We start from the raw sequence: 21,217 nt of genomic DNA on the forward strand, positions 1-21,217 counted from the left end.
TTCTTTGTCTCTATGTTGTTTGTTTGCATTGTGATAGATAATTGTCATAAATACAGAAAACACTGAATGGTTTGCATATTTAAGAAAACGTCACACTTGCTACTGCCTGTAGAATGGATTTGGGGATCAAGGACAGACAGGCCCACTAGGTTATACAGTTGTCAAGGAGGCTTGAACGAGAGGGATGTAAGTAGATGGGGATGAATTCAAGAAATATTTTGGAGGCAGAATCAACAAGACCTGATAATGGCTTTTATGTTGGGAGGGAGGGAGAGGAAGGTGTCAAGGATGGCTTCTAGGTTCTGGTTTTTACAACTGAGTGGCTGGTGACAGTAGTAAATTGTTGATTTAGGGAAGAACAGATTTGGGGGGGAGAGGAAAGTAGGAAGTACTGTTCAATATTGGAATGGTTAGATTCGAGATGCCTGTGATTCATTTGTATGGCAATATTAAGAAAGTAGTTGGAAAGACAGTATTAGAGACATAAGCATTTATCATGGTTAACATTTAAAGACATAAGAATGGATGGAATTGCCTAGAAGAGAGTATAGAAGGAGAAGAGGGTCCAGGACTGATATTCTGCCCATTTTCCTGCCCCCAAAAGACTAACATTTGGAGATCTAGAAAAGAAAAAGGAGGAGAGCAAAGGACATCAAAAAGGGATCATTCAGGATGAAAACTGGGAGAATGTGATATTACCAAAGATGAAAGTGTTTTAAGAAGTTCTTTGGAAATTTTCTGTTTTATGTCCCTGTTTTATCTTACAACTTTGCAGTAATTTTTGCTGGGTTCTGCTCTGGGAAATGTCTGCCAGCACTGGTCAGTTAATAACATGGCACAGTCCCATTGAAATACTAAGGAGTAGGAAGTTTAATTTATCTGAAAGCACTGGGTTTGCAAAACAGCTTTATTTGGGAGTTGAGAGAAGGGAGCAAGTATTTTTAAATTTACTTTCTTTAACATTCGGTTTACTTGTGTTCAAAATAAATATTTTGTGTATATTTAGAGGTGCTTTTCATATATTTTCAAACTTCTGAGAAAAGATGAGACAGATACCCATTCCCTATCAATGTTATCCATAGAGTGGAGGTGGGAAACAAATCTGATGCGTCTATAGGAAATGTTCATAAAGTAAATCCAAATTTTAAAAAAAGAATTAGCTTTATTATATTAAGGACATCATTAAGCTATTTAAATATATTTTACTTTTCTGTGTCATTTATATCGCTATCCAATAGAGCTTCTGTCTTCATACAGTAGGTACTAGCCACACGTGGCTGTTGACCACATGAAATGTGGCTAATGTGGCTGAGGAGCTGAATTTTTAGTTAATTTAAATAGCCACAGGCAGCTGCTGGCTACCATATTGGACAGCACAGAATGAATGTGAATGTCAGTCGTGAGACACAGGATTTGATTATTGGTAAAAGGGGGGTCTCTTCAGTGGACTTGACCTCTTCCCTCTGTACTTTTGGCTCTTCTTTCTTTGCCTTTCCACCCCCCACCACCACCATTTGGTGTTCCCCAGCAACTTAAAATATGGGAGCTGGGGTTCCCTCCCCACCCCGCTCTGATTTTTCTGTAGTGAACCATCTTTAATAGAAATGTAATCGTAGCACTTGCTTTTTCTGGGAACCATGTTGTTGGGGAAACAGTCATTTTTAGCTGAACTGCCTTGTAGTGTTGCCTAACAAAATATGGTGTAATCAAATTATAGTATAACATGAAGCCCACTGGTAATTACCTTTGTAATCTTCTTTTTTCAGTGGTCCCTGGGGTTTTTCCTCCCTGGTAACTCACTTGTCCAGCCATAGACCATTCTTTCTAGAATCAGTTTCCTAATCCCAGTGTGATGTGTGGTCTCATAGGTCAAAATTAGTCTTACCCAAATGTAAAATTTTTTTACATTTATTTTTGTCCTCTTTCATTTTCTGTCATCCTTCAATCTTAATAGCCTCAGCTGTCTCACTGAAACTGAAGGAACTTTTTATGGAAGAAAAAAGAATGGAAAAAGATCCAGACTAGTGGAATATGGCTGATTTTTATCATCTGATAATGGAAAGAAACTTGATCTTAGGGACAAATATTTATTTCGTTCTTTTCCTTAGAGTGGCAAAAGTACCATTCTCTTCTCCTTGTTTTCTTTAGAAATTTCTAAGTCATAGTGGAGCTTAACTGGAGTAGAAAGAAACATGTACATTGTTTGTTACACTTCTTTCACATTTTAAAAAAAATTCTTTTGTAGTGAACATGGATACACAGTATCATTTTTAAACTATTTCATATATATATCTGCGTCTTACTCAGAGTATGTGTCTGAAATTGTTAAGGACACTTCCCAGAATTACTGGCCCGTTTCCCTTTGTAATCAGAGGAATACTGTTGCAAGATTATTGGCTGTGTGTGGTCTGGCCCTGGAACAGGATGGAGTTAAATGGCCACTTGGGGATTAAGCTATGAGGTTAGCATTTTTCACACTATTAATATGTTTGGGCTAATTGAGTTATCAGTCCTAGTCAGAGAAGAGCATTGCGTATATCAGTGGTCACTTAAAGCTATTCCCCAAGGTATCATTCTTCCCTTTTAAGATTGAGATACATCACACTTTTATGATATCTTGAGACTGATGCTTCTTTCTTATAGATTTTTGCATTAAAAATTAATGCAAACAGATTAAAAAAATAAAAACAAACCGTGAGTCGTTGGGTTAAAGATGTAAGTAGTGCCATAACTCTCTGTAATTACTTGTCCATGGGAGGCTGTATTGAAATATGAAACCACAAGTTTCCTTGATAGTTCCCTGTACAAATGGCTTGTTTCACTTTTATTCCTGGTCCTTCTTTGTTAAATCATAAATCTCCCAAGAATAACCAGTCACTGTGTGATATACAGGGTCTGATTGCCTTTGGATTAAGTCTTCTTTGGCTTACAATTATCTAGATGTTTCAGAAAGAACAGGTGGATCCTCTTCAGATGAAATTACAGCAGGTGAATGGACTTGGCCAGGGATTGATTCAGAGTGCTGGAAAAAACTGTGATGTTCAGGGTTTGGAACATGACATGGATGAGATCAATGCTCGGTGGAACACACTGAATAAAAAGGTAAGTGGCATGCGGGGGGGGGGGGGGCGCGAAAAGAGACACCTAAATTTAAGATTTCCTTGGAACCTGAAGGCCAATAACAATTTAGCAGTTGTAATCGGTAGATACGAAAAGGGGTCAGTAGTAATTTAAAAGCTCTCTGCATTCTCCTAATGAGCCTCTGTGTCTGTGATACAGGTTGCACAAAGAATTGCACAACTCCAGGAGGCTTTGTTGCATTGTGGGAAATTTCAAGATGCCTTGGAGCCATTGCTCAGCTGGTTGGCAGACACTGAGGAGCTCATAGCCAATCAGAAACCTCCATCTGCTGAGTATAAAGTGGTGAAAGCACAGATCCAGGAACAGAAGGTAAGTGAGAATGTTGGGACAGTGAACTGTAACAGCCACAGGCAGTGGCAGACGACACATTTGCTCATAGTTTAAGGAGCATGTTCAGGAGTTTTAGTTGAATCCTCACTTCCTTTCTGTGATCCGGAAAAGAAAGGTGGAAATTTATTTTTATCATCTTACTTTAACCTTACTGTGGTATATATTGGACTGAACAGTTTTACTTGTTCATGTATCCCATTTCAGTGTTTCGATCACGGCTTTATCTTAAGAGGTTTTTGGTGTTAACAGGGTCAGCAATATTCTAAATAATGTATAAGGTTGCATCTATGTCTAGTTTTGGGGGGGCTTAGTTTTTATTTCAATGCATTTTTGTCCTGGTTCAAAGTAAGTTCCCTGTTAGTCACATAATGACAGTCACCATATCATTTAAAAACTTAAATGTATGAAAAGTTTATGTGGATAGTAGGAACAATCTTATGTTTTTGCCTCAGGATGAAAAAAAAAAAGCTTGTTATTCACTTAAGCTTTGGATTTGGTGCCGTGGGGATTTGGGATTTTTTGTTTGTTTTTTCATCCTTATTTCAGATTTTAAAGCGACCCCATGTTATCACTTTTCATTCACTTTAAACGTGTGTGTATCCAATAGTTGCTCCAGCGGCTCCTAGATGATCGAAAGGCCACCGTAGACATGCTTCAAGCAGAAGGAGGCCGAATAGCCCAGTCAGCTGAACTGGCAGATAGAGAGAAAATCACTGGACAATTGGAGAGTCTTGAAAGTAGATGGACAGGACTACTCAGCAAAGCAGCAGCCAGGTAAGGCCAAAGGGGTTTTGAGAACGGGTCAGAGAAAGTTTGTTGTGTCCTGTTTTTGACTTGCTATTACTGAGGTGCTCTGAAAGCTCCTGGATGATTCATACAGTGCTTTGGAAGGTGTTTGATGGATTTTATTTTGAAGAGGGATGCGTTCTTAGAGGTGATCCTCAAGCCAGAATAACTCTCAGGAAATGAGCCTCAGGTCCTCCATAAATTTCTGAGAACTGAAGACTCGTTGATCTCTGTTGTTCTGTTGCAGCATAATCCTGGTTCCAGATGACAGATGCAGACTCCTGCAGTTCAGCCAGTTATTTTCTGAGTTTTTAAAGCAGATTTTTTTTCCTTCAGATTTACAAATAATGCCTTTGATATTTGGAATTGAAATATATCATATTTCTTTTCTCTTATAGTTTATCCTAATATTAGATGTTTTTGCATCTAGGAGCTAGTCTGTGGTTCTGTTAAATGTATGTGCATTTAAGAAATGAATCAACTCTACTTTCTTCAATAAATGGCCAAAAGGCAGGCAGCATACTTTCCTCCTTCAAGGCAGTGCTTTCTCTTTCCTTAGCTATAAGTTATTCCAGTGTCACTTGAGCTTAATAAGCCACATGGGTGTCTTTACTTTTAGCCTGGATTGTCCCAGTTTTAAATGTAAAGGCTAGCTAATCAGAAATCAACATGAGAGTAGTAGAGTTGCTCATTTGTTCTTGTATCCTTTCAGTTGTCTAGGTAGCCAATGGCAGTCTTCAAATAAATTACTTCTTCAATCTTCGTTTCCTCACCTGCCCACTGTGCTTGCTTATTTCTTACCTGAGTTTTAAAGTATCACTTGCCCATATTAGAGGGAGAAACAAAAATGAAAGAATTCAACTTATTTTATTTATAAATTGCACTGCTTTTTTTCTTTTCTCTCTGTCCATTTCCAGTAATAGTGCTATTAACTAACTTCCAGTTACCTAAGCTTAAAACCTCAGCCCCATTTTTACCCTTCTACCCCTTTGTGTCCCACATCTTTCAGGATGCTAAATTCTGCCAGTTCTACAGTGTCTTTCCTATTTATCCATTTCTCTAATTCCCACTCATGTACTTCAGTTCTTGACTTATGAGTTCTCACTTGGGCTAGTTCACGAGGTGGCTCATCTGAGGTGGCTTCCTAACTAATCCACTTGTCACTCATCACTCTACTGCCACTTACCCTCAGGCCTTCACTTCTTCGTGTGCTTAAAGACATTTAATGACTCTGTTGCCTATAAATAAAGTCTGGACTCTCTAACCCAACATTCAAAGCTTTCTACTATTTGGCCCTAACCTACCTTTGTTACTTTCCACTGTTCTTCTCAGACCTTATAGTATAGATAAACTAAACCATATTCTTTTCCTCTGTACCTTCTGTCAGTTTCCTAATTCTGTCTTTGCTGATGCTGTTGCATCTTCCATGTCTATCTCCTCTTCTGTAAACCGTTTCATCACTCCCCAAGCATAGAATGACCTCACCTCCCTCTTAACGGCCGTAACTCTTTCTGTACCTTGTACTACGGTCATTATTTTAAGTAGTACTTGTCTCCCAGGTCCATGAGCTCAGTAAAGTCACGATTTTGTTTCTAAAGTATCCTGACTCTTTCTACACTGCCCACTTCCATCCTCCTCGCCTAACAGTTTCTGGGCCAGTATTTTAAAGAAAAAAACCCAGAGCAGCTTCATTTGTTACAGACATTCTAAGGACTTTTATTTAGATTTTTAATATTGGAATTTTGGTGCTTCTAAATTATTTTAGCTCTTTTTGCTGCTCCAAATCCTGTATACACTGAGGTCTTCAAACTTTCGGATTCCAAAATCAGAGATGAGTCCGAAAGACTAGGAATTAGGGGCAATCTTTTTTTTTTAAGATTTTTTTTTTTTTTTTTTTTTTATTGGGAAGGGGAACAGGACTTTATTGGGGAACAGTGTGTATACTTCCAGGACTTTCTTCCAAGTCAAGTTGTTGTCCTTTCAAGGTTAGTTGTGGAGGGTGCTGTTCAGCTTCAAGTCGTTGTCCTTTCAGTCTTAGTTGTGGAGAGCGCAGCTCAGCTCCAGGTCCAGTTGCCATTGCTAGTTGCAGGGGGCAGAGCCCACCATCCCTTGCGGGACTCAGGAATTGAACTGGCAACCTTGTGGTTGGGAGCCCACTGGCCCTTGTGGGAATCGAACCGGCAGCCTTCGGAGTTAGGAGCATGGAGCTCCAACTGCCTGAGCCACCGGGCTGGCCCAGGGGCAATCTTTTTAAATAAAATTCTAGTTGAATAATAACCTTTAAGATTATATGTTTTAATTGTATTAATTAAAGATGTATTTTGAAGGCTGGCATAAACAAACTAAGAAAAGAAATTATAGCTCTCTGGCATGTGGGCGGCCAGCCAGAGGTGCGTGTTTCCACACTACTATGGTAGTAGTAGTATTGTTTTTTTTCTTTTCCCAAATAAACCTTCTTTTTGGCAAAAAAAGAAAGGAAATTATATTCTTTATATTGACATTTAAAAATACATTTTTCTTTATATTCAAATGTAATTGAACTTCCAGATCATTAAAATGGCAAATCTTTATATTTAAACCATTTCTTGTTAAAATAGGTTTGTCCATAGGACCCTGGCACAAGGCTGGTGTTTAGTAAAGGTTTGCTGAACTAAAGTACAACGTATACTCCTGGGCCTTTTTAAACGACATAGCATTTAGTCTGTTATTAGTGATTCAGAGTCATCATTATGGCCTTTTATTAATCTGGGTGCTAATACAGTTCTGTGGTTGTTTTTCTGTCTTTTATCAGGCTGCCTCCAATATTCAGGCTTCCTGTCCTCTTTGTAATTTGCTGCTTTTAATCTACAGGGAACTGGAAATCCAAGCCTAGTAAGGATGTTAATATGAAATGTGATTTAGGAGTCCAAGTGAGCTATAATGTCCATAGTTCTGCCATTTGTGTTGGCAAAGTCAGCTAGTCTGGAAGTCATGTTTTGCCTTAAATCTGGATTCAGAGTTATGCTCTGGGGCTTGAAATTACTAGAAGCCTGACTAGATTTGGGGATATGGAAAGGGAGTTCTAGTTTATAGTCTGCCTTGGCTCTTCAAATGCTCTCTTCACTCACAAGTGAAGGTAGCAGTGACAGACAGAGAGAAATGAAGACTAATGATTTTTTGACTCCTTTAAACTTTATTTTGGTCATGTGTTCAGATGATGCACAAGCCACATTCTATAGGAGAAAGCATTAGAAAGTCTGGTTCTCCTTATTGTACTGTTATTACTACTTACTGGGGTGCCTTGGACAAATCTTTCTTCAAGCCTTCAGGGTCGGTTTTCTCTTTTGTAACTGGGATAATTATTCAGCCTGCCTTACAAGGTTATACAGAATTGAAATAAGATAAGGCTTATGAAAACCTTTAAAACAGCAAGTGCTATATATGTGTGTTCTGTTTACTGTTATTTAAAATGTACCTGGTGAAGATTGTTGTGGGTTTTTTTGTTCGTTTTTTTTTTTTTTTTTTACTGAATATAATACTGTTGTCCATCTTAATGTGACTTTTTGCCTGAGCAGCTTTCTGTATATATTTGTGTAGGCAAAAACAGCTGGAAGATATCCTGGTTCTGGCCAAACAGTTTCATGAGACAGCTGAGCCTATTTCTGACTTCTTATCTGTCACAGAGAAAAAGCTTGCTAACTCAGAACCTGTTGGCACTCAGACTGCCAAAATACAGCAGCAGATCCTCCGGCACAAGGTAGGAAGCAGGTGTGGTAAATGAAAACAAAGAACTGGAATGGGAAGTCCTAGAAATTAGAAAACTGCCTGCAACATATCAGAAGATGTTTCTTGTGGAGTTCTTTTTTCTAAATTTAATTTAAAATATGGTCAAATTACTAATTTGACCATAGTCACATCCTTGAAATAAAAGTAGATATCAAATCATAGGCTATCATCAGAAAAAACAGCTTTGTTTTCAACTTTTATATTATTTTTGCCTTTCACTGGGTACACTTTTTATATTATTATTTAATTTATTGCATCATTTGTTATTCATTGTTTCATGTTTACTTTTCATTTATTTTGTTTCTGTTATTCATTATTTCCATCTGGATTTCCAGGCTCTGGAGGAAGAAATAGAAAGCCATGCAACAGATGTGCACCAGGCAGTCCAAATTGGGCACTCCCTCTCCTCCCTGACATGTTCTGCAGAACAGGGTGTGCTGTCGGAAAAGCTAGACTCGTTGCAGGCCCGATACAGTGAGGTTCAAGACCGGTGCTGTCGGAAAGCAGCCCTGCTTGAACAAGCACTGTTCCACGCTAGGCTGTTCGGGGAGGATGAGGTAGAGGTGCTCAACTGGCTTGCCGAGGTTGAGGACAAGCTCAGTTCAGTGTCCGTAAAGGATTACAGACAGGATGTCCTGCAGAAACAGCACGCTGACCACCTGGTATTCATGTCTTCCATTTTTACTGGTTGTGTTCCTGTTATTTTGTAGTTCTGATTCATGTTTCTCTTCATTTCTTTTTTATTCCAAACATTTCAACTTTATTTTACGTACAAGTGCGTAGTTGCAGACTTGTTGCTACAGACTAATCTGTTTTATGATGAATCCAGGGAAATACTTAACGAGCTGAGTCAATAATTCTGGAAGATGAACCAGAGTGTAGTCAGGGACCATCTCAATTCCAACTCATGTTTTACATCGTTAGGTAATGTGTCACTCAGATTGTATGTGAGCAAAAACTTTCATAAAACCAGGTTACCTAAATAGTACTGTTGATCATCTATATGTAACTTTTAAAATATTTCTAGAATTTATATGCTCAAATTTCAGGGATTCTTTGTCATCTTAGTAGAAAGAACAATTTGCCCTTTTCATTTCATTGTTAGGAAATTTCTTTTAGGATAGTAAAATAGGTAAAGCAAGGGGGTTTGTTGTTATTAATAATCTAAAATTCAGCTTCATTAATTTCAAACATTGGGTTTTTAACCAGGGTCCAGATTTAAATCTGCGTGTTCGTGCTGACTTTCTTCTTTTGAACTTTCTTTCTTATTCTTTGTTTTGGACACAGTAGACATTTTTGCTGAATTCTCCTCTACCTTTCTTGGGTTCGGGTTTTGTACCAATAGATTGGTAAAGCTGATTTAATCCTAAAACTCTTTTCATCCAGTACAAAGGAAAGCCTCTCTATAAATATCTAATTTAATTATTTTGAGTAATTAATGGTGTAATCAAAGAGATAATGAAGGAATCAAATATCTAATGTTTACGTTAAACTGGTATTCATCTCCTATAAATGGCATCTCTCAAAGGTCTCATTTCTTTCCATTTGTTGTGCCATAGTTTTAGGATTAATGGTATTCTTTCCTTTCAGGCTTTAAATGAAGAAATTGTTAATAGAAAGAAGAATGTAGATCAAGCTATTAAAAACGGTCAGGCTCTTCTAAAACAAACCACAGGTACTTCAAAAAATGCATCTCTTGGCACCTCTCTGGTCATACAGACAATTACATGTCCAGGGAAATAAGTACCCTGCACTTGCCACTTCTCTTTGTATGTAGAAGCTTAGTATTCACTGTTGTATTACTATGTGCTCCCAGGAGGCTGGTAGCCTGGGTTCCTATTTCCTGCTATATCTTTTGAAAACTAAAAGACTTTGTGGCTCGCATCTGGCTATAGATGACTCCCCCCTTCCCTCCAATATGTCGAATGTCACCATTCACTGCAAGGTTCTGGGAACATCTAGACACACCTGCAGTTGAACTCAGATCTTAATAATCTCAGAAGAGCCTTCTTTTATTGATAGACAGGTTTACTTCCTTCCTCCCTTAGTGTGGGATGCTAGGTGAAATCACTGTCATAGGGAGGGAGCGTCTATAAAAAGTAAGCTCTGATATGAAGAAAGGGGGATTAAGAGACTCCCTCATCCCTAGAAGGGGACTCCCTCATATCTCTTAAATATGAATAATTGTGTGTGGTTTCCCACAGGTGAAGAGGTACTGCTTATACAAGAGAAATTGGACGGAATAAAGACTCGCTATGCAGACATCACAGTCACCAGCTCCAAGGCCCTCCGAACTTTAGAGCAAGCCCGGCAGCTGGCCACCAAGTTCCAGTCTACTTATGAGGAGCTGACCGGATGGCTGAGGGAGGTAGAGGAGGAGCTAGCAGTCAGTGGGGGACAGTCTCCCACAGGGGAGCAAATACCCCAGTTCCAGCAAAGACAGAAGGTGAGCTGTCATTTCACAGTGTACAAGGAAAAAAGTTTCCCTCTTAGTCAGAATCCTTAAGTTTAAATTCTTAACTTTTCATCACCAACTATCTACGTTAAATCTGAACCAAAAATTTCTGCCTGCCTCCTTTCTTGTTTACTCATGGACAGTAAGATTTGACATAAAGACAGACCAGTATAAGAGCACTTGTTATGATCTGAAGATGAAAAAAGATTGAATCCCAAATCCCTAGGAAGTTTGCTTGGTATGTAACATTTGGGAATTTACTTTCATGATTCATTCTCTAAAGAGTGCTTCATGGTTGTATTTGATTTTCCTACAGGCTCTAGTGCAGTTCTGGAAGCACAGAATTACTATTTAGGTACTTAACTGAGTTAATAGATTGGTACAAAAGTAATTGCGGTTTTTGCAGTTATTTTTAACCTTTTAAACCTCAATTACTTTTTTTTTTAAATGATAATTCATTTTTTATCTGAAATTCACATTTAACCAGGTGTCCTGTTTTTTTGTTTTTGTTTCTTTTGGGTTTTTTTGTTTTGTTTTAAAGATTTTATTGGGGAAGGGGAACAGAAGGGGAATAGGACTTTATTGGGGAACTTTTTTTTTTCCCAAGTCAAGTTGTTGTCCTTTCAATCTTAGTTGTGGAGGGTGCCGTTCAATTTCAAGTCGTTGTGTCCTTTCAGTCTTATTTGTGAAGGGCACAGATCAGCTCCAGGTCCAGTTGCCGTTGCTAGTTGCAGGGGGCACAGCCCACCATCCCTTACGGGAGTCGAACCAGCCACCTTGTGGTTGAGAGAACGTGCTCCAACCAACTGAGCCACCCAGGAGCTCCGCGGCAGCTCAGCTCAAGGTGCTGTGTTCAATCTTAGTTGCAGGAGACGCTGCTCACCATCCCTTGTGGGACTTGAGGAGTTGAACTGGCAACCTTGTGGTTGAGAGCCCACTGGCCTATGTGGGAATCGAACTGGTAACCTTCGGGGTCAGGAGCATGGAGCTCTAACCGCCTGAGCCACCGGGCCAGCTCCAAACCTCAATTACTTTTGCACCAACCTAATAAATGCCTATGGGTAAAGCAGTATTTATCATTTCTACTGAAGTGAGGAAAGAAAAGAAAGAACTATTTGTTTTACCCAGAGACAGTCTGTCTCAAGAAGTCTTGCGGACAGATATAAGCAGCACCTAAGCCTAAAGTCAGCCTTGGAGTGATTGAAAAATCTGAGACAAGAAAAAAAGAAGTGCAGGAAGGAGGTCAAAGCCCTGCTGGGATGTGTGGCACAGCTGCCAGAATGCTTAATTTAGCAAGGTCTGGCCTGAAAACGCTTTTTCCCTCCTTAGGAATTAAAGAAGGAGGTCATGGAGCACAGGCTGGTGTTGGACACCGTGAATGAGGTGAGCCGTGCGCTCCTGGAGCTGGTGCCCTGGAGAGCCAGAGAAGGGCTGGATAAACTTGTGTCCGATGCCAACGAGCAGTACAAGCTGGTCAGTGACACTGTTGGACAAAGGGTGGATGAAATTGATGCTGCTATTCAGAGATCACAACAGGTAATGTGTATAAACACCTCTGCATGAACATTTTAGGCAGCAGAGATAGATGTGTGAGATACAAAACTATGACCCACATAAATACAGGCTCAGGAATAGAAGAAACAAGATCAAGGTAAATCTGATGCAACACATTACTTCAGTGGTGAGAAGTAATTGGGAAAGGTATGTGAGGATGGATCAGGGTTTGACCCAAAATACCTGTCCCCTTTGAGAAGAGAACTTGGGGAAGAGTCTGTGCGAGCCCTCTTCTTAGCCAGTGCCCTGCTAAAACACTGATGGTGATGGGAGTAGATAATATCTAGATCCAAAATGTCCAAATGCATCACAATCTTAGTTTGGTAAATCAACTGTTTTAACATTAGATGGAAGAGGGGAGGGAACCAAGAACTATAATTACTATCAAATATTCTAACCAAAATAGCAGAGCCATCCAAAATAGAATCCTCTCCGTAAACAAAGGTGTCATATTTCCCTTGATCTTTTTTCTTTCCTGCTTTTTTAAAAAAAAGTTACTTGCTTTTCTTTGTATCTGGATATCAACCTATTAATGTGCCATGGTGCAGAAAATAATATAACATGACTCCTTGGGTTCATAATGATAAGCAAATGCTTTGAGAACCACACAGAAGTGTGCTCTGACTCCAAGTGCATCCCCCCTGTGTCTTTATTTATATTCCAATAATCTTGGCCAGATAATTCAGTATGAAATTTTATCGTGCTTGGGAGAAGCTTTCTTTTCTCTTTAAATATTAGTGTAGATTGGCAGAGTTAAAGACGAAGAGAAAAAAGATTGAGGGACCCCCATTAAACAACAGTCACACAGAACAGAATCTTAGTTTTTCTTTGTTACTGCGTACCTGTTAAAGGTTTGATGTTCTTCTGGGGTCTTAACGCTTCTTCAGCTGAGTGAGTACTTTCAAGTTAGCTTGACTCAGCTGTCTGCTGCCATGGTAAGTTTCTTTAAACATGTGATTAAAACTTCAGTGTATGGGTAGGAAAGGGGATTGGCAGAAAGAGCACAGCCTCATAAAAGCACTCTGATTAGACGTATACTTCTTTTTATGAGTGTCAGTTTCCATTGTCATTTCTAGCTGTAGGAATACTAACTGGATTCTCTAACTTCTTTCTTAAAAAGTTGAAATAGGATCAACTCATTTGCTAAAGTATAATCAATTCTAAATTGTCTGCATCTTGATTTGTGATTTTACGAAATTCTCTCCAGTTTTGGTTTTACTTTGTAAGTTATAAACTATTATTGAAAATGCAGGCCTTTCTGTGTTGAATAAGTTAGAATTCCAAGAAAGAGGACACTGACTGTATATAATAATATGTTCGTTTTTCTTCAACATGGCTACTAGTATGAGCAAGCTGCTGATGCAGAGCTAGCTTGGGTTGCTGAAACGAAACGGAAACTGATGGCCCTGGGTCCAATTCGCCTGGAACAGGACCAGACCACAGCTCAGCTGCAGGTACAGAAGGTAAGTGTAACACTGACATATCCAGTGTCCCAAACTAGTATAATCATTAGTAGCTTAGAGTGGCTAGGAGAGAGTTTCTGATGGCTATTCCAAGTCAAGTGGAATGATTCAGTGTCATGAATATGGACAGATTAGTTTTATAAATATTTGGTTAGGATGAGGAAGAGATTTTTTTTTGCTTTGTGAGAAGGGAGTAATAGGCTCATTAGTCCAGGAAAAGTTAATAATTTTCTGGATAATTTTCAGAAGGGAAGATATTTTTGTAAGCTACTAAGAGATAAACGTCGAAGATGTATGGAAAGGCAAAGTGTCAGACTATAACAATAATTTTTGTGATGTGGCTTTATTTAAATGGAATTTTGTTTAGGTTGTGTCTAACCACTGACACAGGCATGGGGTCCTTTTACTTCTTAACTGTAGTTTACTTTTCAAAGGCTTTCTCCATTGACATCATTCGACACAAAGATTCAATGGATGAACTCTTCAGTCACCGTGGTGAAATCTTTGGCACATGTGGAGAGGAGCAAAAGGCTGTGTTACAGGTGAATTGCAGTTATTTATTCACCATATTATTCTTGTCTTCATTATGGTGAATTAGAAGTACAGTTGTGAGATTATAGTTTAAGAAGGTTTTTTTCCCTCTATTACTAGTAGCAGTATTAAAGTCCAGCTTGATGTTGTGGGGAATTCAGACTCCTAACCCTGTGTTCACACATGTCTGAACAGCCATGCTGTATAATGTGAAATGTATTACAAGTCCATCCTCTTTATAACTGAGGAATTGCTACTTATCCTCAGTACATGAGTGACCTTTCAAAAATCTGTGATAGATTTTTCAGAACCATATGCAGATATTTGTGGGGTTTTTTTGAAATCCTTCTAAAATCCATACCCATTTCTAAAAGGATTGGCCAAGAGAGTTAGTTTGTACACCAGTTTTTTGTTTTGTTTTATATATAAAGGGTACGGGTAACTACTCTTTTCTCAAAAATCTTTGTAAATTGACTTAGCTACTCATAAATACCAGGCTGGTGAGACGTTTTTATCCAAGGAAAACAGACAAGTGAAACTTGATGGATAAAGACTCCTTCATAGCTACTGAGGAGTTCAGTCTTAAACTGACCCGTTATAGTAATGCGGTATCTAAAGTTGTAAAAGATTATTCACTAAAAGGTTAATTTTGCTGTTTTACTGTATGTGAAAATTATTTTTAAAAGCTTGAAACAATTTTTAAAATTATACAAGTAGTACATATATGTATGATAGGAAAATAACATGTATGAATTAGAAAATTCAGATAAGTATAAAGAAAATAAAAATCACTTGTAATCCTACTAGATTAATCCACATTTTTTTAACATTTTAGTGTGTGTTCCTTTAGACTTTTTAATGTATATATACCTACATTTTTTTCTTAAAAGAAAAAGAAGGGTTCGTAATAGTAATAACACTTACACTTTTGTTGTTCATAGGAAAAGACAGAGTCTCTAATACAGCAATATGAGGCCATTAGTCTACTCAATTCAGAGCGTTATGCCCGCCTAGAGCGGGCACAAGTCTTGGTGAACCAGTTTTGGGAAACTTACGAGGAGCTCAGTCCCTGGATTGAGGAAACTCGGACACTAATAGCACAATTACCTCCTCCAGCTATTGATCATGAGCAGCTCAGACTACAGCAAGAGGAGATGAGGGTAAGAAGCATGTTGAGTTTTATTTAATTGCAGAACTTGAAATCTATTAAGCTCCACAATCTATTAAAAAACAACAAATTTATTAGTGCCTACCGAGTGTAAGTTCTGTGTTATAAACTTCTTTTCTCTCCCCTTCTTCTGCCTCCCTTCCCCCCGACTCCAGTTCGAGCCGTTGTTTCTCAGTCTAGTTGTGTAGGACACAGCTCCCTGGCCCATGCTGTAGTATAAGCCTTGCGCTACCCCCGGCTGAGGCAGTCAGTTGGCTGCTGCGAAAGCAGACGGCCGCTCACGATGGCTGCCGGCCGCTCCTGGCAGCACATGGTAGCCCATGGCAGCTCACGCTGACTTCCAGCTGCTCACGGCAGCCCAGTTCCAGGGAGAGCCATTGTTCACAATCTTAGTTGTAGAGGGCATAGCTCACTGGCCTATGTGGGAATCAAACCGGCGACCTCAACGTTAGGAGCGCGGTGCTCCAATCACCTGAGCCACCGAGCCGGCCCCTATAAAATTCTTAATCCAGTTAGAATTTCTTTGCACAAGAAAAATATATACCTAAATTATTTTCTTTGTCCTTTAATATGAATCAATTAAAGAATACAATTGTGGAGCTACCAGGATCATGGGTATTGCATAAATAAATAAATAAACATCAAGGGAATTTACCATCTTAACAGTGACGATGGGATGTGTTAGACTTAGGGTGTGGTTGGGTGGCTCTTTCCATTTGGTTAGGCCCCAGCTGGAGTGAGAGCCTTGAAAGAATGTCAAAAAGCATTTGCTGCATATAGTTGAGACGAAAAGGAAACTGGTAAACACTTCAACAAATGCTATTACCACTTCAAAAAGAAACTTTTTAGGATGGCTGGTTAGCTCAGTTGGTTAGAGCGTGGTGCTGATAACACCAAGGTTGCTGGTTGGTGCCCCGCAGGGGCCACTGTGAGTTGTGTCCTCCTTAAAAAAAAAAGAAACTTTTAAAATGTTTATTTGGTTTTGAAACATTTATTTGTTTTATGGCTTGTGTTTATTTCTGTCTCTGCATTCCTGTAAGTGGAAGGTTGTAAACTAGAAGCAGTCAGCAGTAAAGTCCAGGAATGGTTGGATTACCAGAAATGTTGCTCTTTGTAGCTTTTCCTGCTTAGTGCCTCAGTCTGGGGAGGGAGACAGATATCAAACCGTAGAAATTACAATTAGTATGTATAAGTATTTCCAAGCACAGAAGATGGTGGGATGATTTGTATTGCAGGGTGAGGGTGAGAGTGAGAGAGGATGTATCTGGGAACACCTGGATGATGGGACATCTGAACTGGCTTTTAACGATTAAGAGAATCAGGCAGTGTCCAGAGCCCAAGACTTAGGTTTTTTTTTTCCCCCCTCCATAAATGATGAAATGCTGGGACTTGCTAGTGTTTAGTAATTCAGTTTGTTCCTCCCAAAGTTGGTATGAGCTCTGATCAAAGTATGTAAGCAAATAAACCAGTATAAAAATGCTCATTTCATTTTAATTTCTTTACATAGCAATTAAGGGAATCCATTGCTGAACACAAACCTCATATTGATAAACTGATAAAGATAGGCCCACAACTAAAGGAGTTAAACCCTGAAGAGGGAGAAATGGTGGAAGAAAAATACCAGAAAGCAGAAAACACGTATGCCCAAATAAAAGAGGAGGTGCGCCAACGGGCCCTGGCCCTGGACGAGGCTGTTTCCCAGTCGGCTCAGGTACGAGTGTGTCTTAAACTCCTTCGGCTGTGCTGTATTCTAAGCAGGAAGTCTGTGTATCACGTATGCCTCTGTGCTCAGGAGTGTCTAGACCAGCATGCTGATGAGACACTGTCAGAGACTAGGAAGCTTTGCTGATCGGCGTTTTCATTCAAGGAACATGGGGCTGCTGACCCTGTAAGGAGGGTAAAATGTGGCTTAGTTGGTCTATATTGTCTATTGGTGCTTTCCTTGAAAACTTTATATTGTGACAGTCCTTTGGCAAGGATGATTCTAGATAAATTTATCTTAAAGCAACAAATGCCTCAAGATTCCTGTTGGGCCTGTTATTTTTGAGATTTAGAAGATAGCACATGAGTTCTCTTACTCAAGAGGCCACCACCTAGCTCTTAGCTCAGAGTAAGATGCTTGAGGAGGGAGAAGAGCCAAAGAGGAACATAAACCAACAGCAGTGGTATTTAAAGCATGTTAACTACATACTTTTTAACTAATATATTACTGTTAGTGGTACTTTTGTCATGTCTGGGTATTTTATTCCTATGTTTAGTCAGTATTCTTGGTTAATATTTGTACTTACTCAAATTTTTCCCCCCACCTTCCGTCCCATCTCTCACTCACATTGTGGAATGTGTTACTTTGTGTTGTTGCTGCCTGCTCCTGTCTTCCCCACATCGTCACATTTCATTGTTGTGTTGACCGCGCCCACCATTACAGATTACAGAGGTAAGGTCCGACCCCCATTGGGATTAGGGTGTTTCCGTGAAGCTGAGAGTTGAGAGGATTAGCTATAAGGAAATTTCCCTTAACTTCAGTGTAATGAATTTTGTTAATGCAGTTAATTATGCCAGTTTCATTTGGGGCAGAACCTAGAAATAAGGAAGTGATGGGCAGTGATTTTTCTTAAGGAAATCCTACCACATATTTTCTATAGGACACTCCGTATTAGGGGGCAAGCTTACCTGTTTTGCTCCTATTTCTCATCTCTCTGCTTCAGATTGTAAATGAAAAATTTATAATATTATAGTCATGTTATTCAAAATATCAGAAAAGTGGAAAGGTAATTGTTCTTTGAGAATAAGGTTAGATTTGGTCTTCCTTAATTCCCTTTCATCATGCCAACATTTTCCTTTCTCACTGTTATATACGGTGATTGTTAAATTGCATGCTATGATAATTTAAAACTCCAAGGCATTTAGCATATTGAGTTCCCTATCCATTTACATAGTAGGTGGAGGGCATCTAACTTGTTGGTCTAATCTGTTGCATGCAACTGTCATCTGAGATGTTGACACACTGACTCTCACCAGTTTCATAGTCTTGTCCCTTTCTTGTCACATTTCTGGCATATTACTTAATACCTTTTTTATTCTTAAAATAAACATTTACTTTTTCTGATGGGCCAACCCTGGTTTATTATGCCCAAAACAGTTCCTTAGCTAAACCCAACATCCATCAGGCTAGGCCATGTGCAGGTTATCTTAAACGGTGGAAGATTTATACCTTGACCCTATTCCCTATATATAGCATTTCCCCCAGATGTCTGTTGAAGTACTGCTGTGATGGCTAATGGTCTGACATTTGTTTAGTTCCATGATAAAATCGAGCCCATGTTGGAGACTCTGGAAAATCTTTCCTCTCGCCTGCGTATGCCACCACTGATCCCTGCTGAAGTAGACAAGATCAGAGAGTGCATCGGTGACAATAAGAGTGCCACCATGGAGCTAGAAAAACTGCAGCCTTCCTTTGAGGCCCTGAAGCGCCGTGGAGAAGAGCTCATTGGGCGATCTCAGGGAGCTGACAAGGACCTGGCTGCAAAAGGTGCTTGAGATATCTAATTATTTTTAAAGAAAACCAACAGAATAAATTCTAGGCTGTGGTTACCTCCAGCATCCCACCAGATGTACTTCGTTGAATGTAAAGACAGTCCTCAAGTAATGAGTATTCCAGAAAGTCATTTGGAAGTCATTTAGAATTCAGAACACATTTCCCCTTTGAAACAAGGTTACAATTGGTAGTTAGATTCCCAGGCCAGGAAACAAATGCTCCTTTAACCCCTAATATGAGTAAATTGCAGTATCAATAGTGGGTAGAATATAACTACCTTTTATAACACTTTCCATGGGAAACAAAATTCAACACAAAACACTGGAAACAGAGTTCTCATCTCAGTCTCTTTATAACTTAGGGGTTTTGTATCATAGCAGTACCTTTATAGTAGATGGTAACTCATCTCCAGATTACCTCTGTGATCTCTTTCTGTGGGAGACCAACATAAGCAGAAAGTGTACATGTAGAAATAATAAAGCTAAGATAGTTATAATAGTTATATCCGTCAGTTATAAATTCTTAAAGCTCTGTTGAAGATAATTTCAGTGAAAATGTGACAATTAGATGGTATTTCTGATGAAGCTTATTTCACGTACTTAGAGCAGTCCTATTCATCTCTTCCCTTTATACCCTCAGAAATTCAGGACAAATTGGATCAAATGGTATTCTTCTGGGAGGACATCAAAGCCCGTGCTGAAGAGCGAGAAATTAAGTTCCTTGATGTCCTTGAACTAGCGGAGAAGTTCTGGTATGACATGGCAGCTCTCCTGACCACCATCAAAGACACCCAGGACATCGTCCATGACTTGGAAAGCCCAGGCATTGATCCATCCATCATCAAACAACAAGTTGAAGCTGCTGAGGTGAGAAAAAAACAAAACCCCTTTTCCTGTGTTTGTACTCGAGAAAGGCACTTTATCCAAGTATGCCGTGTTAACTGCTTACCCAAGCTCAGTGCCTTAAAGGTTGTGTTTTTTGTTTTTGTTTTTTAGGTTTCATAGGATATTTTCCACTTGAAGAAAATATCTGCTCATTATAGTAGATTTCTTTCTTTTACAAGTTTTACCACCTGCACATTTGTATAACCTCCACCAATTGTGATATAGAATAGTTCCATTACACAAAACTGATTTTCTTGTTAGTTTTAAACTTAACAATTCAAAGTGGTATGCTATGCTTAGAAAATCCAGTTTTGCTTTCATTTCTGAATTTAGTCCTTGCTGTAGTATATATTATTTTGTTTCCCAAGTAAATCTGTTTAATGCAGAAAAATAGAAAATAGAAAAGAAAATAAATTCTGGATTCATCATTCAAAGATAACAATTGTTGCTTTGATATCCTTTTTTCTAGTGTATTTGGGGAGCCTAGTTTTTACTTTTACTAAGTGTGTTTCTCCACTCCTTTTGTCCAGTCAGTACAAACCAAGCCTGTGTTGATATAATCTCTCTTATGTCTTACTTTTATTTCAGCTTTTCTCCCTCTCCCCACCCCTGTCATTGCCAGTCCATGAACCACTTTTTAGGATCTGGCACACAACTGACTTTTCTTCAAGATTGTATGGCTTGTATTCCTATTATGCTAGTCTTTCACCTCTTCAATTTTTGACTTGTACTGTTATTGTACCCTTGTTAATGTACTTCTCTGTGATAGACTCCTGGCTATAGGTTATAATCTCCTTGGAGAGGAGAAGGGTGAACTTTTGGTGAATTATTGAAGTTCATTACACCTTCCCAGACTGTTTATATTTATACATATATATATAGTTCATATATATAGTTTTATAGATATATAAATATATTTGAAACATACATTTTTGTGTGCATATATATGAAAAATAACCAGAGTCTGAAGTTTCACTATTTAGATAAATGAAATAATTAAGAACATTGAAAGGCTTTTGCGAAATTGACAGTTCTGTTTAACATCTTATTGATGGGGATATAATTACATTTGCAAAGTTTGGGAAGTTCTGTTCTGCTTCTGTTTTGGCTTATGTTCTGTTCATTTACATGTAGACTATTAAGGAAGAGACAGATGGTCTGCATGAGGAATTGGAGTTTATTCGAATCCTTGGAGCAGATTTGATTTTTGCCTGTGGAGAAACTGAGAAGCCCGAAGTGAAGAAGAGCATTGATGAGGTATAGAGAAACGGATAAGGAGTTGAGACGAAACGTTAGTGACTCAGTCTGAAGAGTGGTATTAGTTGAAGAATCTGATTGACTGTTTTTCCCCTAGATGAATAATGCCTGGGAGAACTTAAACAAAACATGGAAAGAGAGACTAGAAAAGCTTGAGGATGCCATGCAAGCTGCTGTGCAGTATCAGGACACTCTTCAGGTGAGAACCCAGGAGGTGACCACCATGGAAATACAGGTTCCGTGTTGTCATATTCTGAATGCCAGCATAAGAGTGGATCACCTTTACAGGATTGACCACAACAGTTTCAAACCTAAGACAACCTGTATCTATATTTCTTGCCAAAGTTT

At 38.9% G+C, this 21,217-nt stretch overlaps 1 protein-coding gene across 28 annotated transcripts in view; it reads left to right on the top strand.

Annotated features, from left to right (window-relative positions):
• Positions 1-21,217, top strand: part of MACF1 (microtubule actin crosslinking factor 1) — a 305,934-nt gene that overhangs the window by 251,977 nt on the left and 32,740 nt on the right. For 18 of the 28 annotated variants that reach the window (XM_033115596.1, XM_033115604.1, XM_033115599.1 and 15 more), the window contains 17 exons: positions 2,941-3,102; positions 3,280-3,450; positions 4,079-4,245; positions 7,834-7,993; positions 8,358-8,684; positions 9,613-9,697; positions 10,227-10,468; positions 11,807-12,013; positions 13,375-13,494; positions 13,929-14,036; positions 14,967-15,185; positions 16,701-16,904; positions 17,619-17,627; positions 18,491-18,722; positions 19,368-19,594; positions 20,747-20,869; positions 20,967-21,068. In XM_033115596.1, the coding sequence (XP_032971487.1) occupies positions 2,941-3,102; positions 3,280-3,450; positions 4,079-4,245; positions 7,834-7,993; positions 8,358-8,684; positions 9,613-9,697; positions 10,227-10,468; positions 11,807-12,013; positions 13,375-13,494; positions 13,929-14,036; positions 14,967-15,185; positions 16,701-16,904; positions 17,619-17,627; positions 18,491-18,722; positions 19,368-19,594; positions 20,747-20,869; positions 20,967-21,068 (2,865 nt within the window). The remainder of the gene's footprint in view (positions 1-2,940; positions 3,103-3,279; positions 3,451-4,078; positions 4,246-7,833; positions 7,994-8,357; positions 8,685-9,612; positions 9,698-10,226; positions 10,469-11,806; positions 12,014-13,374; positions 13,495-13,928; positions 14,037-14,966; positions 15,186-16,700; positions 16,905-17,618; positions 17,628-18,490; positions 18,723-19,367; positions 19,595-20,746; positions 20,870-20,966; positions 21,069-21,217) is intronic. The other 10 variants (XM_033115610.1, XM_033115621.1, XM_033115622.1 and 7 more) reach the window with 3 other exon arrangements.

Source organism: Rhinolophus ferrumequinum, chromosome 9 (assembly GCF_004115265.2).
Source record: "Rhinolophus ferrumequinum isolate MPI-CBG mRhiFer1 chromosome 9, mRhiFer1_v1.p, whole genome shotgun sequence".
Taxonomy (NCBI): Eukaryota; Metazoa; Chordata; class Mammalia; order Chiroptera; family Rhinolophidae; genus Rhinolophus; species Rhinolophus ferrumequinum.